The sequence below is a fragment of the Perca fluviatilis genome, chromosome 16, assembly GCF_010015445.1.
Source record: "Perca fluviatilis chromosome 16, GENO_Pfluv_1.0, whole genome shotgun sequence".
NCBI lineage: Eukaryota > Metazoa > Chordata > Actinopteri > Perciformes > Percidae > Perca > Perca fluviatilis.
Window position 1 is genome coordinate 7,316,276 of NC_053127.1, and position 22,532 is coordinate 7,338,807.

At 40.8% G+C, this 22,532-nt stretch overlaps 2 protein-coding genes across 2 annotated transcripts in view; both read right to left on the reverse strand.

Moving 5' to 3' along the window:
* Positions 1-5,512, reverse strand: part of rars1 (arginyl-tRNA synthetase 1) — a 31,192-nt gene extending 25,680 nt beyond the window's left edge. Inside the window, exons 1-3 of the mRNA XM_039778150.1 lie at positions 5,332-5,512; positions 1,988-2,122; positions 935-1,126 (exon numbers count right to left, since the gene is read on the reverse strand). Coding sequence (XP_039634084.1) covers positions 935-1,126; positions 1,988-2,122; positions 5,332-5,376 — 372 coding nt within the window. The 5' untranslated portion in view covers positions 5,377-5,512. The remainder of the gene's footprint in view (positions 1-934; positions 1,127-1,987; positions 2,123-5,331) is intronic.
* Positions 5,513-14,638: 9,126 nt separating this feature from the next.
* Positions 14,639-22,532, reverse strand: part of wwc1 (WW and C2 domain containing 1) — a 67,212-nt gene continuing 59,318 nt past the window's right edge. Inside the window, exons 20-22 of the mRNA XM_039777952.1 lie at positions 19,582-19,812; positions 18,563-18,681; positions 14,639-15,954 (exon numbers count right to left, since the gene is read on the reverse strand). Of these exons, the coding sequence (XP_039633886.1) occupies positions 15,888-15,954; positions 18,563-18,681; positions 19,582-19,812 (417 nt within the window). The 3' untranslated portion in view covers positions 14,639-15,887. The remainder of the gene's footprint in view (positions 15,955-18,562; positions 18,682-19,581; positions 19,813-22,532) is intronic.

Below are 22,532 nucleotides of genomic sequence, written 5' to 3' on the forward strand. Positions count from 1 at the left end.
ACCAGAATAGGTTTACATGGTTTAATTAATTATTAATTATTATTAATTACATGGTGTGTTGAGCTCTCTGTTTTAGCTACAGAGTGAGACATCTCACTTCTGTTCCATCTTTGTTGGGAGTCGCACATTTCAGTACCTAGGTAAGGACTACTAGCCAGTCAGAAGCAGAGTATGAGGGAGTGCCCTGACAGTACCTAGGTAAGGACTACTAGCCAGTCAGAAGCAGAGTATGAGGGTGTGCCCTGACAGTACCTAGGTAAGGACTACTAGCCAGTCAGAAGCAGAGTATGAGGGAGTGCCCTGACAGTACCTAGGTAAGGACTACTAGCCAGTCAGAAGCAGAGTATGAGGGTGTGCCCTGACAGTACCTAGGTAAGGACTACTAGCCAGTCAGAAGCAGAGTATGAGGGTGTGCCCTGACAGTACCTAGGTAAGGACTACTAGCCAGTCAGAAGCAGAGTATGAGGGTGTGCCCTGACAGTACCTAGGTAAGGACTACTAGCCAGTCAGAAGCAGAGTATGAGGGCGTGCCCTGACAGTACCTAGGTAAGGACTACTAGCCAGTCAGAAGCAGAGTATGAGGGCGTGCCCTGCTAGCAGCTAGGTGAGCATTATAACGTGTGTTACAAAGTGACCAGGTTTGTCTCTGAAGTAAAGGCTGGACTACAGTAGAGCTGTTTGGAGCAGTTGGTGAACAGTGTTTTCTGTTGGAGATGGTAAGTCCCTTTGGGGGGGACTTTGGGCTTTTTCACTTTGTAAACCTATAACATGCACAAAAAAGATATATAACACAATAAAGGAAAGGGAAAAAGCCAAACAGCATAATATGAGCACTTTAACAATTTTAGGATTTATAATCCACCTTTCATATAACTGCAGTCAAAGAGGTCTTTTTCTTTTTTCTATGATCCACAGACAGACTTGGCAGTCTAACCTGGGCCATGGCCATGGCACTGTTGCACTGGTAGTCTCCGAACTTGGCCTGCTGGTTGGGCGCGACCGACAGCGGCGGGTTGTCCAGCTCGGGGCAGGAAGCCCGGATGGCCTCGCCGAAAATCTCCTGGAGCCGCAGGTTGATGTTCATCATGGATTTGCCGCAGTGAGTCGTCCTCTCCTCCTGCAGGCCCTGAGGACACGCGACACATTAGCTTCGCTGTCATCGACATGATGATGATGCATGGGGAAAACACGGGCAAGGACACGGCAGCTTTGATGAAGTGCAACATAATCTTTTCAGCCACATTTTGGCAGGACGGTGACTGCTGGGACAAACAGGCTGCGCAGATGGACAGCTGAGGAGTAAATGAATGCTGCAGGAGTGGTTTGGAAAATGTTTAACTGTATTTTGCAATTGCGTTGACTCATATTGACAACAGTTTCAATATGCAAAACAATAAAATAAAATATTATGCCCATTATCAAATAATGCTGTCAAACATTGTCCCTCAAAGAATATACAAATAAAAATGAGGAAAGCGTTCACATTATTTATTGAATATGTTGCGATAACGTTTACGGTCGGACTTTGCGCTACAATAAAACCTACATTCACACGAGGCAACATGATGGCATCCGTTTCCTTGTTTCTGTTATGCATCGACCATAAACTTTGTTTTAATCCAAGACACCAGACCTTACAGTCACTATAAAGCTCAATTTATACTTCTGCCTAAACTCTACGCCGTGGCTACGTACTGTAATTGGAAAATCACATATTTGTCTATTAACATATCTTACTGTTGACTTGTTTTTTAGTTTTAAGCTGTGTGGACTCCTTACCTCTGTTCTGTTTTGATGTATGGACCCTGACGGCCTAACTTGATGTTCTTCTGTTTATCTAAAAGTGCAGAAGCTGGCTTTTCTCTACCTCCCATTTTGGTTCTTTTTATCTCTCGAGTCAAAGCAGTCAGCCGCAGCTGCAACACAGGAGGAAGTTATCCCCCAGAGAGAGCCCCCCCCCCCGCTGTACTCCCGTTGTGTCACTCACCCTCTTGAGGATGTTGAGGCGGTACTTCAGCTTGGTGTTTTCGTCCCGCAGCTCGTCCAGGCGGGGAGACGGGCTCAGGTTCTGGGGGTTTTTAAGACTCTCAATCTCGGCAGAGAGACTCCGGATCTCCCGCTCCTGTAAAACATAATCACAAACAACATGTACATTAGGGTTGCACGATATTGACAAAATGTGATACCGCGATATCGATTATGAATATCGCGATATCGATATTCATTGTTAAACATATGTAAAAATTACAAAAGTTACGGGAAAATGCATCAAAATAGATTCATAACAAATTAAACAAGTTTTCTTACAACACAAGGTTTATTTGAACTGACGGTCATATTGAACTGGTCCAAAAACCAACACGTCTGCCTAGGATTTCTTATCAGAGGCCCAATAAAGTAAATAATCGCTTTCACAGCAGCTGTAGTTGCTCTGTGCCAACGATCATTGCTTATTTTTTTAGCGACAAACATTAAAAGGTTAATCACTACAAAGTGCACTTTGATTATTTTTCTGTTAACAGATATTCATACAATATTTCTTTTGTTTTTGATATACTTTGTGATTTTTAAACAGTAAATCTGAATTAGGGCTGGGCAATATATCGATATTACACCGACATGTATACAACTGTACACTATATAGTTAGTTATTCTGTATTACCATAGTCATCGCCTGTTCATAGCCTGTACATCCTTGTAGTAATAGACACATATCTATATATTTATATTGTGATGTGATATTTGTCGCTTTTTGTTTAGTTTCAGTTGTTTTTGCGATGTTTTTGTTGCTTTTTTGTCATTTTGTCTCTTTTTTGATATTTCTGTTCCTTTTTTTGTCGCTTTGTTTGTCCGATTGTCACTTTCACGTTTTTTTTAACGCTTTTTTTCCACCAGTATATACACACCACTAACACCAAATTATAAACACTAGTTTCACACTTATTCTTGGAATTCATGGTCAATAAACCTCATTTTTAAGTTTAAAAAGCAGAAATATGCTATAATATTGACTAAAACTCCCAAAATGTAACAAAAGAAACTGAAACTGATCTTTAATTTTACTTGTGAAGAACGTTGTATGGAACCACCCATGTTATTTTTGGGCAATTTGGTTGAAAGAAACCTATATTTCTGATAAAGAAACTTTAAAAATGGGCTCAAATTTGACCCGAGGACAACATGAGGGTTAATATGTTATTTAATCATTGCATAAAGCACTTCTGGTTAGACACTAACTACATTTAGTTGCTATGTACTTGCTACATGTGCAATGACAATAAAGTTGAATATAAGTAATTCAATAAAGTTTGGATATCATGATATGGTAATATGACACGTATAAGTGTTGTCTTTCCCCTGGTTTTAAAGGCTGCATTACAATGAAGTGATGTCATTTTCTTACCAGACTGTTGTAACTGTTCTATTATTTGCCTTTACTCACTTAGTCATTATATCCACATGATTGGTGATTATTTATCAAAACTCTCTATTGTGGTAATACTTTGTGAAAGCACCAATCATCAACCCTACAATATCGACATTGATGTATTTGGTAAAAAATATTGTGATATTTGATTTTCTCCACATCGCCCAGCCCTATTCTGAATCATTAACATTTAGCCTACAAAGCTGGGTTTAAATGTATTACACCACCACTGCTTTCCCTCCAGAGAAAAACACTGATAATAAATTAGGCCACAAAGAATTGTATAGAGCCTGAAGTTGAGCATCAGAATGAAACCAAAAGCTGACTCGTTGCCAGAACATGCTGCAAACAAACATTCAAATTACAATGACGTGAAGACCAATACTCTCTGAAATGAATGTTAACTTTAAACTCGCCCATAAAATCAAGACTATGTTAGATTTTCTTTAACCTAAATTGAAAAGCATTCCCAAGATTCAGATTCTCAAATGTGAAGATGTGCTGCCTTGACATGACATAAGTGATTATCAACAAAATATCTTTGGGTTTTAGACTGTTATCTGTCGAGAACGTGGTAGACAGATTAATCAACAATAGGCAGCCATAAAGTAATATATCTAAATCTAGATCTAGATTCTAGAAAACTGAAATCGCAGGACCAGGTACATGTGTCAAACTCAAGGCCTGGGGGCCAAATCCGGCCCCTTGCAAATTTTGATCCGGCCCGCATTTCAATTTAGGTTCAGAGCTAATTTTGGCCCGACTAGTTGTGCACCACACCAGAAAATAAATAAATCAAAATCAGGAAACAGTTTTTCACACTGCAATTATGCGACTGCGGTGCATAATTTGACAAATTTGCCCACTTTGAGACTCAGAACTCCCCACAGAAGCAGTTTTTTTCAATATTCAGGCTGTGAAACAGGTTGTTGTGAGTCAGCTGGGCGACAGCTGCTTTTAAAAAATTGGCTTGCTAAATTCTACAATGACTAAGAAACCTTTTTAGGGTTTTATGTCGACCAAACTGTATGGGAGAAAGCTATATGAGACATGCAATAATACAAAGTTAATTGACTTTTTTTTGCTAAATAAAAGCATGTCAATAAACTCAACATGTCTGGCCCTTATTGTGATAGTCATTTCCAGTGTGGCCCTTAGTGGTACTGAGTTTGACCCCCCTGTTCTAGATGATGAAACTAGCCTTTATCTTGCATAGGAACCACCCAGGATCATGTTCAGGACCACTAGAGGGCCCCGAACACAATTAACACCAAACAGTCATCAGTCATCTCATCAGCATGTAAACTTCAGCTTGGTGTACCTGTGACCTGTAGCTTACCTTTCAGTTTCATTTAAGTTATAGCTTTCAATATCTAAAAAATAATGACAGTGTATCTCAAAAATAATGACAGTGTATCTCAAAATAATGACAGTGTATCTCAAAAATAATGATTTTGTATCACACAATAATGACTTTGTATCTTAAAATAAAGAGAAACTTTCTATAAATGATCACTTACAACCACGACTTCCGTAGTTATGAGACATAAAGTAACGATACAATGCTCTGTAGTGATAAAAACACACTCGGGGACTCGCTGTCACTCAACGGTGGGATGATTGTCGACGTAACGTTAACGTTTTTTTTAAATAAAATAAGTGTGCTCGGTGTAAGGACTGTTGGCCGAATTTAAGAGCGGGGACTAGCTACCTCCTCGGCAGACTTTATTTTGTTCGGTCTTGTAGTTATTTTACTGTAAAGCGAAACCACATTAAATTGGCCGTTTGTGAAATGAAGTTCGCCGGTTTGTACTTATCTGACTGTCACCGGTTACACACAAACACACACACATTTAGCCTGCTAGCTAACGTCGGCTAACGTTGCCCAGAAGCCGGCCGGATACCTGTTGTTGTAGTCGGGTCGTGTACTCGGTTATAGGGTCTCCCATCTTTCTGAAACACCCGAGGGAAGCTTTTCTGTCGGCTGGACGAGGAATCTCGTGGCTGATGAAACACACAGCAACACAGGAGGAAGAAGTCCACAACTTTCGAGTATACTTCCGGTACTGGAAACGTCATGTTCTTCTTCGTGTTTACCGGCGGGTCGCTAACCACCGTCAAAGTGCGACAGCGCCACCTTCTGTATGTGGTAACAACCACAGACTGCTTTATGACTACTACAGGCCGTTCGCCTTCACTTAATAGGTCAATATTGTACTTTTTAAATTGCACTTAATACATTTGACAACTATAGTTACTTTTTAGATTAACATTCTACATAAAAAAACACATAAGCGTATAGAATACCACACATTGTATAAAATACCACACAAGCGTGTCATGCTTACACATCCTTTAGTACATTCATGTGGATTTTTTTAATTCAGTAATCTTTTCTTTTATTGTCCATATTTTATCATTTTATCATCCTGTGTATGATGTATGTGTATGTTGTGTGTGATGTCTTTAAGCTGCTGGGACCTTGATCCATCCATCCATCTATCCATCTATCTAAAACTAGTAGCTTCCAACCTTTTTGGCTTGTCACCCATTGTGGTATTGGTTTTACAAAGGATCTAGTGGCTAGAGGCAATGTTTCAATCAGTAATCACTTATAAGATCTACATGATTTGTATTTCTCAAACAGACATTAGCTACCAGTTTTTTGGCCTGGGTCCAGACCTTAAAATCTGCCCACTCCACGGAGTGTAAAGAGTCTGATATCAGGCAATACTTGTTTGATTAGGACACAGTAAATTAAGCCCTGATAGAGACAGGATTGTTGTCCTCTGAATGCCACCAAACTAACCTTTATGACCCGTTTTTATACATCTCAAAATACATCTTAAAAAGGAAAGGCTGAAATAACTGCTCTCCCAGAAGAGTCAGACTATCCTACCAGAATATCTGTACAGTCCCAAATAAAAAGACGGTTGTATTTGGATCCTACATGTATATAATCCATTCAAAATATCAACTGCAAATAAAAGACGTATACAAAATGTTATTTCGGGACAACAAAATAGAAGAGAAGAAACTTTATTTTTTTTTATTTGTTGTGAAACTACAAAAACATATCGTTTGGTTTGTTTTGTGTGCTGGTGAAATATTTACAACTCTGGTCGATAGTACAGTGTCTGAGAATAAAATTCACAGCTTTTTTTTTTTTTCGGGACTCGGGATAAAAAGAAAAAACAAGGAAAAAGCACACCCAAATCACAAAGTGCAATAAATACATGCTGTACGTTTCTCATAGCCGGTTCATCGCCAGTCGTAACACAAAGAGGATTCGTTAGGGAAACGATCAATCAAATGAGGGGAGGAAAAAAAGAAAATGCTCTCGAACTTTCAAAAAACAAACGAGAATGATAATCACAACCTACATTATGAAAAAAATAAAAATAAAATTGTGACTAACAGCTTTTGTGTTTCTCTCTGAATGATCGTGATTTTTCATAGCAAAAAAAAAAAAACTACATTCCTTCATCCAAATGTTGTTATACTGTATATGAATGAGTCTTTTTATTTTTATTTAGAGGTTAAACAACATTCGGTCGATCATGACAAAGTTCAACGGAAGTTAAAACAAGGCTGTACCGTTCCTCCGACTACACAGACAGTCCCTATCTTCTGAAACTACTCGCTATAAAGTGTAGGAAAAAAATTAAAAATAAAAAAAACGACAAAGTTTACATTAGGAAAAACGAATGCAAACATTTCTCTACATTTCCAGCTTCTTACAGATCACACGATGGCGGCCAGGTTTGGACATTTAGGACAAAAAAAAAAAAAAGGAAAGAAAAAATAATAATACATACATTATTCTTGTATTTGTTTTTTTTACATGTTGCTTTTCCAAAAGGCACTCTCTCTCTCACATTACTCCAAAAGGCTTTCATTTCATTTCACAGTGTTCCTGCTACTTTCTTTTTTTTTACTCCACAGCGTGAACTAAAAAAAAAAAAACAAGACTATTATGACAGTATATTGTGTGACTTTTTCGATCGGACACATGTATCTGATTTGGGGCCTCAGTCTGAACAGTCGCATCAGAACTCACACTTCTTTTATGTTGATCCAGTTTGTGGTGAGGCGTTAAGGTGGGTTCACTGGACACTGTGAATTGAGGGACCTGTGCAAGTTGAAAAGTTTTCGGAAAAATATGCGCTTATCTCGAGGCCTCCGAAAATGTACATAGACACAGGGGAGGGGGGGAATAATACAAAAATAACATTGAAAAGTTCCTGTGGCTGGGTTAGCTCAGTTGGTAGAGCAGGCGCACATATGTAGAGGGTTAGTACTCAACGCAGCATGTCCAGGGTTCGAGTCTGACCTGTGACGGTTTCCTACGTGTCTCTCCCCTTTCATATCTCAGCTGTCCTATCCATTAAAAAGGCAGAAATGCATTTTTTTAATGTTTGAAATGGTCTTTACAACCCAACGTCAAAAATATAACTTATAGGCTGTGAGTCGTTGAATCGATCGGGATCGATGTATCGTTACACCCCTAAGGGTAACTACCGTTCTTTTCAACCTGGACCCTATTTTCCTATGTTTTTGTGTCTAAGTGACTGATGGGAACAACAATCTTTGACATTGGTCCAGTATTAAGCGAGATCTCTGCAGTCGGCAAGCTACGATGGAAGTTAGTAGGACAATTGTCCAGCTTGTATTTACCTTCACAAAAGTCCTCGTTTTGCCGCTGACAGACTCAGTTTATGCGTCTGACATCATTATGGAAAGGATTTCTAAGCAGGTCAACATTTCTGTTAAAGAGTAAGATCCTGTTTTTAAACATAAAAACATCCTCAGCTCCATGTAAATAAACAGTCATTTTAGCATCGTAAAATACACTTCTTTCAAAGTCGACAGAAACAAAATAAAACTACGAAAAGCCGTTTTGAGTCGTCTTCCCACTTTTCCAACCATCACAACTCTAGTTTTGGTTGAAATAAACACATAGTTTACTGATTCCCATGTGAAAATATGTTGGCTCTATACATGCTAAAAGTATTGTTTATTAAAATGGAGTCTGGTGGGTTTAGCGCTAGCGACTTCAGAGCCGTTTCTGGTTAAACAGAAAGGTCTCAAAGAGGTTTTAAAGGTCTATCTCTGTAGTGATCCTTTCCATAATGTTGTCAGACACTTAGAATAATAATCTGAGTCTGTCAGCGGCAAAAGAAGCACTTTTGTGAAGGCAAATACAAGCTGGACGATTACCCTACTAACTTATATTGTAGCTTGTTTCTCCGCTGCCGACTGTCAGTCTGACAGTCACTTAGACACAGAAACATAGGACAATAGGGTCCAGGTTGAAAAAACAGTAGTTACCCTTTAAGCCTCCGTTATACCATCGCAAACATGAGCAGCTGACTGAATTCACAGTTAACGTAAAATAAAATTTTTAAAAAAAAAAAAAATTTAGCATGATTATCAGGGTTAAATCTTTGCAATTGTTGTTTTTTGCTTTTTTTTTTACGTCAAATTAGTTCAGACAGATTATGCTAATCAACTTTTTTCCTTTTTTTTTTAGCTGTTAGTGTCGTTTGATTTTTTTTTTCACGTATTTGTGCAATATTTATTATTCTTATAAACACTTGTGCAAAAATGTTCCTACTTCTACCTGAACGTGTGGGGGACTTCTTGTCTTTCCTGTTTGCGTGGATTTGAAACATTTACAGTATTGAATTATCAGAAAACAAGACTGATTTAAATGTTTGGGGCTTTCTGGAGATCACTGAAGGATTGGAGGGTGATGTGGGGGGGAAAAAGAAGAAAAAAAAAAGGAACAGGAAGTGGAGGGAAACAAGTCAAAACAACTTCCTCTGTTGGTCTTAAACATACACACACACTGTAGGTAACACAAGAAATGCACAGGCCAACAAAAAACACAAAGAGAAAAGCTTGTATGTTTGACTCTCCACTGGATCCGATCTACAGTTCAAGCATCGTACGAGTTCATCTACAAACGGTCAAAAAAACGGAGAAACATCTGTAATGACAGCAGCAGAGAGGCTACATTCTTGGGTAACCCTTTAGTTGAAGGTATCTACATAAGAGTGACATGACACTGTCATGTCACTCTTATGTAGATACCTTCAAGTAAAGGGTTACCCATTCTTGTTTACGACGAGGAATGGGAACATGATTATATGGAGGGTTTGTGTCATGTAGTGGACACTCTTCGTCCAAAGCTCCTTAACGTACCCAAAACACGGTTAGCATGGCGACCCAGCAACAAGTCAACCACTGACGGTGACGGTGCATTTTTATTCCATTAAACCCTTGTGTTGTCTTCCCGTCGACCGTAAACTTATTGTCCTTCTGGTTCAAAATTGAAAATGAACTTTTTTTTGGCACTTTTGCCGAAGAGTTTGTCGCTTTTTTTGATTCTTTTGGTGCGTTTTGAAATGTTTTTGTCACTTTTTGGGCTTTTTTTTTTTTTTTTTAATTCATGGTCAATAAACCTAATTTAAATGACATTATACCTCATTTTTTGTTTAAAAAAAAAAAAAAAAGCAGAACTGATGAATTATCTTGACCAATAGTTAAGATCAGAGGATGTTGAGGGAAATCGCAGATTGTCAACGTTCAGTCAGGTGACGGTTTTAAAACCATTGAAATTGTTTTTCAAAATGCTACAAAAATGAATCAAACACCCAAAAATCAATATAAGTAATCATTCATTTTACCTGCGAACAACGTTGCATGGGTTCCATACAACGTACATGCATGCCTCGAAGTTATTTTGGGGCTAATTTTGTTGTAAGAAACCCATATTTCTGATATAAAAAACTTTGTAAACGGGTCAAATTTGACCCGAGGACAACACGAGGGTTACAGCAGCGCCGTGGACTTCATTCATCAGCATAAGTACGAGCTGAAATATGCAATTGTTTTGGTATTTTTTTGGTATTTTGTCTTATTTTTCCCCTTTTCTCCCTTCCTTTTTCTTCCAGGTTTTTCCTGTTCTTTTGTTTGCGTGTTGAATGTTGGACCGTAGCGGTGATTTAGAGCCATGACTAAAACATACTCGACTTGTTCTCAATCTGCGATGTTCTAAATGTCTCATTATTTAGTGTTCAGTGGGTGCAATTCACTGATTTTGGAGTCGTTTTCCCTTCAGTTAGTCATTTACTTCATTTCCAAAATTGCCTTTTGACAACTTATTGCATTCCTTTTTTCTGTAAGGTGTATTTTTTTTATTTCATTTTCTGTTGATAATGCTCAGAGGTGATAATGATTTTTGGCCAGAAAATAATGCCGCCTTAAAGAGGTTTCTCTTGTAGCGCTGTAATGTGCCGCTCATTGTTATGAGTTAGTTATTTTGTTGCTGAGTCATTGGTTTCCTTTAACTTCAGTAGACTGCTTACATAGGCCCCTCTGCAATTAAATGGGTCTATGTGGAAGAAATATAATAAGAAACTGGTCATAAAAATGAGGCAGTAGGAAAAAATAATGACAAGCTCTTTCAGTTCTTATAGAAAGCTAAACCTGTCCTGTTGCTGCAATGCATTCTGGTCCGTTTCCTGCTCCTGCGGGTGTTTAAATTGGCCTCTGTTGTATCGTCTCGGATGGATTTCTCTCTGTATGATGTGAAAGTCGGTATAAAAAGGACAAGCCGTTCTCACTCCCAACTCGTCAAGTACTGACGCTTGGTCAGTGGCTCTCAGCGTCAGATACCGACGCAAAAATCGCCCTTTAGAGTCTGTAGGGGGCGCACCGGGCAGAGCAGCAGCTCGACCTCGGCGCGGTAAGATGACGTAGGATGAAGAGCGACATTAGTAGCGAGTAGTATGAAAGACCAAATGCTGCGTGGGGATGTTGGTTGGGGTGGTGGATGGGTCAAACAACACATTCACTCATTTAGGCCGGATGTCCGTTACCTTCATCTGTCTCTGTGTTGGCGTTCTAACCTCCGGTGGATTTGTGAGGACTATGGTTAACTGCTCCTCAGATCTCTGCAGGGTAAATCCAGACATCTAGCTAGACTATCTGTCCTATCGGAGTTTTCTGCTGCACGACTAAAACTACTTTTGGTAGCACAAGGTATCTACGTAAGAGTGACATGACACTGTCATGAACACATGAACCCTAAATCTAACTAACACCGACAGTGACTGACAGAAGCGTTATGTCATAAACGTTCATGACTTGTTTATAATGTTTATGACACGTTCACGAGAGTGTCATGTCACTCTTATGTAGATACCTTCAAGTAAAGTGTAACCCAACTTTTAAAACGTACACACGTTCCACCAAAACAAGTTCCTTCCCGAGCCTATTTTGCAGAGGCACCGCGGCTTTTCTCCGGCGCTTAGCACCGCCCCAGACGATTGTGATTGGTTTAAAGATATGCCAATAAACCAGAGTTTCCCTCCCCATCCACGACTGCTGTATGGAGTAGCCAGACCCTCCTCCAGCGCGCTTTGGAGGAGGGCCTGGCAAAGCGAGACTAAACAACACAGGACTTTTTCACCCAGGAGACCGGGGATCGCGTCCCGTCCTTGTCCCTGAAACGTACATTTTGTAACCCCACCCACCATCTTTTCCTAAACCTAACTGTCCCTTTCTTGCGCCGCACGCCAGTTAAACGTACATACCCACAGCGTCAAAAAGTGACGCCAAGAGTCCTGATAATATGGCGCTAAAGGAGACTTTTTGCGTCAAGAACAAACACCAAAGGCACCTGACCAAGGAGTGAGAATGTGTTGAAAAGGACGACTCGAGAAGAAATATGACACCAAAACGTCATCTCATTATCAAAATGAAATCTGCTTCAAATATCTCAACGTAACGAGTCCAGTTATCAGCAGGGGGATTTGATATAGTAAGTCTAAAAACATGAGGTATTATCCCCTGTAGAGCGTTGCTTTGAAGTCCTAATGACTTGAAAACACTGGAAATGCCTTCTGCTTTACCGGTTTGTGTATGTGCATCATACGGCCTCGTCTTCTTCAATAAAATGTTGGACCAAAACGAACAAAAAAAGTGTTGCTTTAAGGCAGGAGAAATGTTGAGATAAAAAGCACCAAGGACAAGTTGTACAACAGCTGCTCAACATCGAGGTACAAACCAGAGACGTGTCGGGAGTCAAGGTCTGCTGCTGACTTTTTTAAAGTCAGGTTAACTCGGAAACAGACTTTAAACAGACGTTAGTAAGTCGTCGCTGAGCTGAAGAGAAACCCCATCGCAGGGGCACAAACGTCAAGGAGGTGTAGAATCACTGGAGTCCCTCTGCACATACAGATGAAATACTCATTTGGACTGCCTTCTGTTCTCCAACAAAAGCAGGAAGAACACACGTTGCCCTGTGATTTCAGAGCCCTTTGCAAAGCGCTCACATTCACACGAGGAACAGTGAATGTCGGATTAAACTGATGGCATCTAAGGAAGGTCTGCGCGTCCAATTTATTGATGTGAGCAATAGATTAGCAGGAAGAAAGGGAAGACCGTGGGACCCTGACGCTAAGCTAACGTTATGTCCGACTCGAGCATTTTGTTACCAAGTGAGGTATCCAAATTCTAATTATGGGGCTGTAAATTAAGCTAACACATGTAACGTCAGACATAGTGTGATAATGCTGTGGGATTCCACGGTCTCCCCATTCTCTCTGCTGATTCCTCACGTCTGGATCCACTTTTGCCTTCATAAAAAAAACTCTGCAGCTTTTAAAAACTTAAAGGGTAACTACCGTTTTTTTTTTTTTCAACCTGGTCTCTATTTTCCTATGTTTTTGTGTCTAAGTGACTGATGGGAACACCAATCTTTGACATTGGTCCAGTATTAAGCGAGATTTCTAAGTGTCTGACAACATTATGGAAAGGATTTCTAAGGAGGTCGACCGTTCTGTTAAAGAGTAAGATCCTTTTTTTAAACATAAAAACATCTGTGAAATTGCGTTCGCTAAACCCACCAGACTCCATGTAAATAATCAGTGATTTTAGCATTGTGAAACACACTTCATTCAAAGTCGACAGAAACAAAATAAAACTATGAAAGCCGTTTTGAGTCGTCTTTCCACTTTTCCAACCATCACAACTCTAGTTTTGGTTGAAATAAACACACAGTTTACTGATTCCCATGTGAAAATATGTTGGCTCTATACAAGCTAAAAGTATTGCTTATTTAAATGGAGTCTGGTGGGTTTAGCGCTAGCGACTTCAGACCTGTTTCTGGTTAAACAGAAAGGTCTCAAAGAGGTTTTAAAGGTCTATCTCTGTAGTGATCCTTTCCATAATGATGTTCCCATCAGTCACTTAGACACAAAAAGCATAAGAAAATAGGGTCCAGGTTGAAAAAAAACAGTAGTTACCCTTTAAGTTCTGGGTTATTTACATTGTTGGTAGTTAATATCACCATACAGCAGCTTTTAGGCTTTTGTCTGTTTGCTAGCAGATGGAATTGACGAGGAGGAAACCTTCATGTAATACAAGTCGATGGACAGCGGAAAGTTCTTTCCGCACCCCCACTTAAATGCGCTCTGTCTCTATTGTTAATATATAAAACATTAACCCTTGTGTTGTCCTCCCAGGTAAAAAAATAACACTTTTTTAGACACTAATTTTGACATTTTTGCTGCTTTTCTTCCCCATGTTTTGCTTGCTTTTTCCATTACCACCAGTATATTCCCCACTAAAACCAAATTATTATCACTAGTTTTACACTTTTTTTGGGAATTCATGGTCAATAAACCTCATTTATATAAAATTATCTTATTTTTGTGTTAGAAAAAAGCAGAAATTATGAATGATTTTGTCTAATAATTAAGATCAGAGTAATGAAGGTAATGGATAATCACAGATATGTCAAATATTTAGTCAGGATAATGCTATGAAATTGATTAGAACACCCAAAAGTCAATGAAAGTAGAGATGTGATCCTTAATTCCACTTGTGAAGAACGTTGAATGGAACCATCCGTGTTATTTTGGGGCAATTTGGTTAACAGAAACCCAAATGCATGATATAAAAACTTGAAAACGGGTCAAATTGGACCCGAGGGCAACGGTAGGGTTAAGCCGTGCAGCTTTAAAGACTGAATAAGAAGAAACAAAGTGGATGTGTTCAGTTTTGCTGGGGCACCATGCTGACGTGTAGCAACATGAGACGGATTCAGCTGCAGGACGTCCAGATTTCAGACGCATGAGAAGCGACTCGGATATGTATCCCAAACATCCAGTTACAGAAAAACACAGGGAAGGGAAAGTCTGAAGTTAAAAACTCCTTTTAGTTCGCATCAGTCATCAACAAAATACATTTAATCTTACTTCCTGCTGGTGTGTGTGTGTGTGTGTGTGTGTGTGTGTGTGTGTGTGTGTGTGTGTGTGTGTGTGTGTGTGTGTGTGTGTGTGTGTGTGTTTCAACAATCTTTGTGTGCTTCAACAATCAACAATCATTCCAGCGTATTCAAGGCAAAAGGTTTATGGATTTATTTCTCCCAAAAACCCTCAACATAGTTTCTTTTTTTCACTTTTACCTCAAGTTTCTTAAAGTGCAGACTATCCGATCAACTACCTGAGTGTTAGTGAGAGTTAGTGCTGTTTCACTTTGCCGAGTGTGTGTGCGTGTGTGTGTGTGTGTAACTGGTGAGAAACAATCGTAAAGATTTTTTTTACTTTTCGACCTAAATCGAGAGTCGGGTTTGTAAAGCGTTCCAGTTTTTCCTCTCATTTCTTTTTCAGTTTAGCGAAAAAAACAAACAGAAGGCGTGCTGATGATGCTTATGTACGTACACCCATCTGTGCCGTCAAAACTGTACCCATCAGACAAGCTCCAGGTGTGCTCATGTTTGTCTGCGTACAAAATGCTCTAAAAAACAAACATCTATAATATCTCTTTAGTTTGGATATTTAGGATTCTTTTATCGTCAGCTTAAGTTGCTTATTTTGCTTTAGTACCATTGTTTGATATTGTTTTGTGCTATCAATATACATACATATACACATATACATACACACACACACATATATATATATATATATATATATATATGTTTTTATTTTTGTCCAAATGTTTCATTTTAGTACAAAAGTCTGTGTATGCACATGTGCAGCTGTGTGACTTTGTGCTGGAATGATTTTTTTTTTTTTAAACGCCTAAAAAAAGCCTATAAACAGCCGGTTAGTAACAGAAACACAACGCGATAAACAGAGTGGAAGAGCGAGAGAGGGGAGAGAGTAGTATAATAAAAAGGAAAAGGAGAAAAAAAAAAACTATCAGTGCTATCGCTAATTAAAAAACAAAGACTATCCACATTAGAAATGCTGAGCTCTTTAAAAATGTGTTGGGTTTTTTCACCGTTTTGAGCGTTTTATTTACTAAAACATATTATAGTGTTCTTTTTTATTTTTTTATTCTTCATAACACCGCCGAACGGTTGCTTCATTTGTATGGGAACAGCAGGTTAAGACTCGGAGGAGGAGGAGGAGGGGGGAAGAGATACTTCTGAAATGCTCCTCTACACGTCGTCAGCCGGCAGGTCGGGGATGCTGCTCTTTGCCCGTGTGAAGAACGCCATCTTCTCTCTGAAATCACACAGGAAACAGTTAGAGCTGGAACACAGCCACGTTCTTCAGCTTACGCTGAGCGCGAGGCCGGAGCCGACGTGTACATTTTAGCTCCAAGGTGTTTCTCACATCGCAAAGTTTAACGCTTGTGTTGTCGTCCTGTCGACCATGCGTCTTTTGTCGCTCTGGGTTTTTTGGCCGTCTTTTTCAACACTGTTGTTGCTTTTCCCCCTAACGTTACTGTTGCTTTTTTCTGCCCTTTTTTTTGGGGGGCATTTTCTGAAGATAGATAAAAACCCAAATCAGTGTAGAGAGTAGTGAACCGATCGTTTATTTTAGGCCGGTTACACACTGCCGGCTTGGCGTGAGCGTGGCGTTTCTGTTGCGTGGATTTTTCTGTCTTTACGCACCAGAAACGTGTCTGACGCGGCGCTGCTGCTGCTAGCCTTGTCTGTACACATGTATGTTTCCCATTGATAAAATGAAATACTATGGTAACCATAAATATATACTGATTTGATCTAAATCAAAACCTAGAGACTTTCAAACATCAACATGTCATTTATTAATATGTATTCGTGTCTAAACGACGCGTGTCACGCAGGCAGTGTGGAAGCTCTAACCGGTTAAAATGGGAGCCGAAATATAAACGGACACGCGTAACGCGTGTGTAACCGGCCTTACTTGTGCATGGTTGTAAGGAACCATCCACATTATTATTTTTTGGCAATTTGGTTGGAAGAAACCCCAAATGTTCGGATATAGAAACTTTTTGAAAATGGGTCAAATGTATAGCCTGACAAGCCAGATCCACATCCAGATGTTGGGTCTGGGAACTCACCATTGGCAGGGCTCAATCCGAGGGGCGGGATAAACGGTTGTCTTTCAAATTCCCTCTGCACGCAATAGGATAGCGCTACAACCAGGCAGAGCAACGAACTAGAGAGTATAAACGACTAGAGCGTATCATTAGGACATGTGGCGAGATTGCAGGCATCAACTTTCCTACTTTTTCTCACATCTACTCCAACAGAGTGGCAAAGAAGGCCCAATCCATTGCTGCTGACCCTAGCCACCCTTTGTCCTGCCAGTTTAATTTACTACCCTCAGGACGTAGGTACTCCATGCCCAGATGCAGGTCCAATAGACTCAGAAACTCTTTTATCACAATTTTAAACAATGTGCCAGAACTGTTTTAAATGTATGTATTTTTATTTACTATTGTGGTTTAGATACTGTGGGTATTCCATGTTTTGCTGTATTGTTGTTTGTCTTGTCTTATGTGTGTCTGCTGGCTGTACAAATATTTGCCCCTCAGGGACAATAAAGTTACCTTGACCTTGAAGAAGGTAGCGGAGCTAGTTGATAGATTAAACTTTTGCCGTATCCGGTCGGCAAAACTCCGAACACATCTTCCTTTTTTAAGAATGATTTCAGTGCCGTTCTTTGTTTTTTTTCTCAAAGAAAAGCTGAACTCCCAAGTCTTAGAGAAAACCGCTGTTCCCAGCAGCAGCAGCCATAAGCCCCGCCCACCGACTCTATACACAATGTGATTGGCCTGACCAGAGTTTGGTTTTTCCAGCTTGCAAGCCAACGGAGAGTGCATAGACCCCCCCTGGCTGCAAATGACATTATCTGCTGCTAGGGTGCGTCTAGATTTCTAGGCTCGGTCAAATTTGACCCTTAGACAGTAGGGTTAAGAGCCTGGAAACATCAACATTTTTCGTTTTTTGTAGGAAATCGTTCCTCACAAAAGTTGCGGATTGAAATAGAAATATCATATAAAGGGCCTCGAAGAGGTTTAGTGATTTATCCTTCTTTTTCAGTTCATTCCTGATGTCAAACTTGATGACCTTTAATTCTTTTTGACAGCACATCTAGGTGAGAAAGGGGGGAAGAGAGGGGGAAGACATGCAGGAAATTGTCACAGGTCGGATTCGAACCCTGGACCTCTGCGTCAAGGCATAAACCGCTCAGTATATGTGCGCCTGCTCTACCCACAACTTTTATTTTAGGCAAACATTATACAGGTTTATTTCTCCATGCAGAAGGTAGAGGGTTCAAGTCCAACCTGTGGCAGTTTCCTGCACGTCTCCCCCCACCTCTCTCCCCTTTCATGTCTGAGCTGTCCTATCGTTAAAGGTGGAAATGCCCATAAAAATAATCTAATAAAGTAATTAAAGTAATTTAATGAAATGTTTATTCATTCTTAATATCAGGGTTTTTCCTGCATAGGGGAATTTTTGGAATGTTTGGAATTTTTTTACACATTGTGTAGACCTCTGAAACTAATTTGTGAGTTGACTTTTCTTTCCGGTCCTTCACATTGTTTCGGAGCTCCAAAGTCGTTCATAGTAATGTTTTCCTCACACTTGCCGTAGAGACCATAATGTATGTAATAAATATGTGATATAAAATGATGTGGGATCCATTCTTGTACCTTAGTAATGTATTCTTGTACTGTATTAATTGTAATTTGTTACTGGCCAGGGACCGCAGATGCAAATTAGCTATGCAGCTAATTCTGGTGCAACATGTGTTAAATAAACTAATAAACTACACAGAGTCTCATCATTCAGAACTCTGTTCAGCTCTGGCTGAAAGCCGGGTTTGTTGTTTCTCCCACCTGAAGGTCTGGACCTTGGGGACCTCTTTGCAGCTCTGGCCCCTGATCTTGTGGACGCCCTTGGCTGCTGCCCTCATCATCTTCTCCACCCGCTTCTCCTGCAGCTGCTCCTCGCGAGTCTGAACGGGACGGAGAGCACAGGAGGTGTTCAGTTCGCTGGAAAATCAGAAGATGCTGAACTCTGCCCTAAAGAAGTGTGTCCTCTAGAGGACTAGTGCCTCATTTATGCTTCTGCGTCAAATCAACGCCATGGCTACGTACGCAGGTACGTGGAGACACAGACCCTACGCCGTAGCCTGACGTGCACCGGTCGCAAAATGCAAAGACACGTCGCGGCGACACACGTCGCTCGGCCATGGCTTGGTAGCGTTGCATCCCCCCCGACTCATTTCCTGGTTCTCCTTCTCCATAAACAACATGAAATCAAGGAGAGGATTAACTTTTCCTGCTCCAGATCTCCCACCGTGGTCAGAAGGCACAGGGGAGACACTTTGTTTCTCTCACTAGGACTCTAGAGTCGCTACTTGCTCAGAAGCTAATCACCGTCACTCTCTCACTCCCTCTACCACACACACACACACACACACACACACACACACACACACACACACACACACACACACACACACACACACACACACACACACACACACACACTCCCTGCTATTCTCTTAAAGAGATTGCTGCACACACCAACACACAAGTATAAACAGCAGGCTACTTACGTAGGCTACGTGCTATTCTCTTAAATCCAATCCACTTTATTTCTATAGCACATTTTACAAACACAAAGTTTCCAAGGTGCTGCACAGAAGACTCAGAACTTACAAACAATTAATATAAAAGACACAGACACACCAGCGCACAAGTATAAATATTCACAACGCCGTAGGTTTCTTACGTAGCCTACGGCGTAGGCTCTGCGTAGTGCCCCGGGCAGAACCATAAATGGCGCTCAAAGCTTGTGATAAAAACCCTTGAGCACACCTGGATGCTCCAATTCTACGATGGCCATTCACCTGTATCTCGGCCTGCTTGAGGAGAAGGCGGAAGCGTTCGTCTTCTTGGACCCAGGCCGGCAGCTCTCTCTGGCCCTGCTGCCTGGCGTTCTCCAGCTGCGTCTTCAGCTCCCGCAGAACCCGCAGCTCCTGCGCCAGCCGGGACTGCCGCGTCCGAGACACCTGCAGGTCCATCTCCAGGTCCAGGGACGTCCGCAGCAGGCCGTCCAGACCTTTAACCGGCACCGGAGGCTGAAGGGAGGACAGGGGGGGGGGATACAGTTAAACGCACACAATGTCATTTCTGCCGCTAGGTAGGGCTGGGTACAGAATCTGATTCTTTTCAGTAGGGATAGCCCTGCCTGATAATTTTTTTGGCAGTTTGCAGATTATCTGTATCAGCGTTTTATTTGCCTGATAACTGATAAAGTTAATGAATTAAAAAGTGTGATACTTTGTCTCGGCTCCAGCTCTGTCTGTCCCTCTGCTCCGGTTTCTCTCCCCCCCCCCCCTCCACACAACACTAATTGACTCTCTGTTACTGGCTATTATGTTGAAAGTTTCTCATTTATTAAATAATTGCTTAAAGCATTTCAACAAAGTTCTGTGTTGGAGTTTGTAACATTCCAAAGTCTTAATTTTGACTTAAAGATTTTCATTTTCACTGTAAATGCACAACTGTTCCAAAAAAACATTCATTCATTAACTACTAATAATCGGTATCGGCCTTGAAAAACCAGTATCGGTCGATCCCTAGTTTTTAGGCACCGATCGAATCGCCTCTATAGAGTATCGAAAATGCCTCGTCATTCAGTACCCAATTTCAATACCAAGGAGTAAAGCGCATCAGCGTCAGGGAGCCAATCAGCACGCAGCATGCTTCTACCAAGATCTAATAATGTCTGCGATTGGCTGTCTAACGTTACACTTCGTAGAGACACGCAGGAAAAACACACACGTAGTAGGAGCTGAAAAATAAATAAAAAGATCTGTGCAGTAATGTGTAATGTTGTCATTTGTTTTTGTTTCATAAAATTGGTATCGGAAAAGGTGCCAATAACCAGCCCTACAGCTAGCGGTCTCTGCAAACTAAATTTAAGAATCCATCCCTGATGCATGAGACTCCTCTTCCCAAATAGCATTTCTTTCCAACTCACCCCGGTTAACCAGCAGCGACGGATGCCAAATATTTTTGAGAGCATTGCCGTTTTATCCATAACAGTCCTGTTATACACTGTATGAACACATTTGCTTAACAAAGAGCTGGAGTTAAACAGATGAAGCCAGCGATACATTAAATGTCTGCACGAGTCACCTGAGTGTACAAAAACTACTTGAATTATTTTCAAAAATCTGTCACCGACATGTGATGTGTGTTTGCGGATTTCCCTTTGCTGTTGAGCCCCAGGAGGGACACTGAGATGCTGCTGCCTGCCTCTAAATGAATAGAGGCTGGCAAATGTCAGAGCTGCATTAAACATTCAGACGGTTATTAAATATTAAGAGTCCCTTCACCGGGAGAATCGTCGGGCTAAAAACAAAAAAAATGCAAATTAGGCTCTTCGTCCCTCTCTCTGGAGAAAGGAGGAGACAGTTAATGTGGTGGGTAAACCTGCAGGTTCGACTTCACTATCAACTGTCAACTTGAGAAGCAGGGAGATGACAGCACATACACTGCAGATAATAGAGTCAAGAAGTCAAATCACTGAGACTGTCACACAGACAGAACTGCTGGAGTTACACTGCTGAGGTCCTGAACTACTGGGCTCCAGTAGCCATGTTTCCCTCCACTTGTCAATTGAATTATCTGAAGTTCGCATTAAAGTGCTCATATTATGTTCATTAGCTTTTTCCCTTTCCTTTATAGTGTTATATATCTTTTTGTGCACGTTATTGGTTTACAAAGTGAAAAAGCCCAAAGTCCCCCCCGAAGGGACTTACCATCTCCAACAGAAAACACTGTTCACAAACTGCTCCAAACAGCTCTACTGTAGTCCAGCCTTTACTTCACTTTGTAACACACGTTATAATGGTCGCCTAGCTGCTAGCGTGGTACACCCTCATACTCTGCTTCTGACTGGCTAGTAGTCCTTACCTAGGTACTGTCAGGGCACGCCCTCATACTCTGCTTCTGACTGGCTAGTAGTCCTTACCTAGGTACTGCGTCAGGGCACTTCTCACTCTCGCTTCTGACTGGCTAGTAGTCCTTACCTAGGTACTGTCAGGCGCGCGCCCCTAATCTGCTTCTGACTGGCTAGTAGTCCTTACCTTAGTACTGTCAGGGCACGCCCTCATACTCTGCTTCTCACTGGCTAGTAGTCCTTACCTAGCTACTGAGCATGTGCGACTCCCAACAAAGATGGAACAGAAGTGAGATGCCTCACTCTGTAGCTAAAACAGAGAGCTCAACACACAGGGTGAAAAGAGGAGCTGCAGCAATGTGCAGTACAACAAATATATGGTGTTTTTTGATAATTAAACCATGTAAACCTATTCTGATATAACGTCTAAATACAATTATGAACCTGAAAATGAGCATTATTCATGCGAATAATGCCGGGGAGGGAGTGTTTGCATCACCGTCAACCCAGGAGTGGGCTTGTGAGATGGTTAGGGTGGCGGCATTTGAAAAATAATGTCATCTAAACGTTTTTTCCAGACTGGCTGTCTATACTAGAAAAATGGGGAAAGTAGCTGAACTTTTCTGGAGGGCTCCGTGTTGTGGTTGTAGGTTTTGTATTTTATTAAGAAAAATGAAGAAAAGAAATTGTTAATCCCAAAAAGCTATGATTGGTTAGTGGTGTAGTGTCTACGATGGAGTCTGTCAGGTCACGGCAAGAACTTATGACATCATTATCGCCTAATCTGACGCGGCGACCATCTCAAAACACAAAAATATTGCATAGTCTGTAGGGGTGTTGAAGTTAATCATTGTATCGACGATTCTGCATCGATGCAGTGACAGACCATAA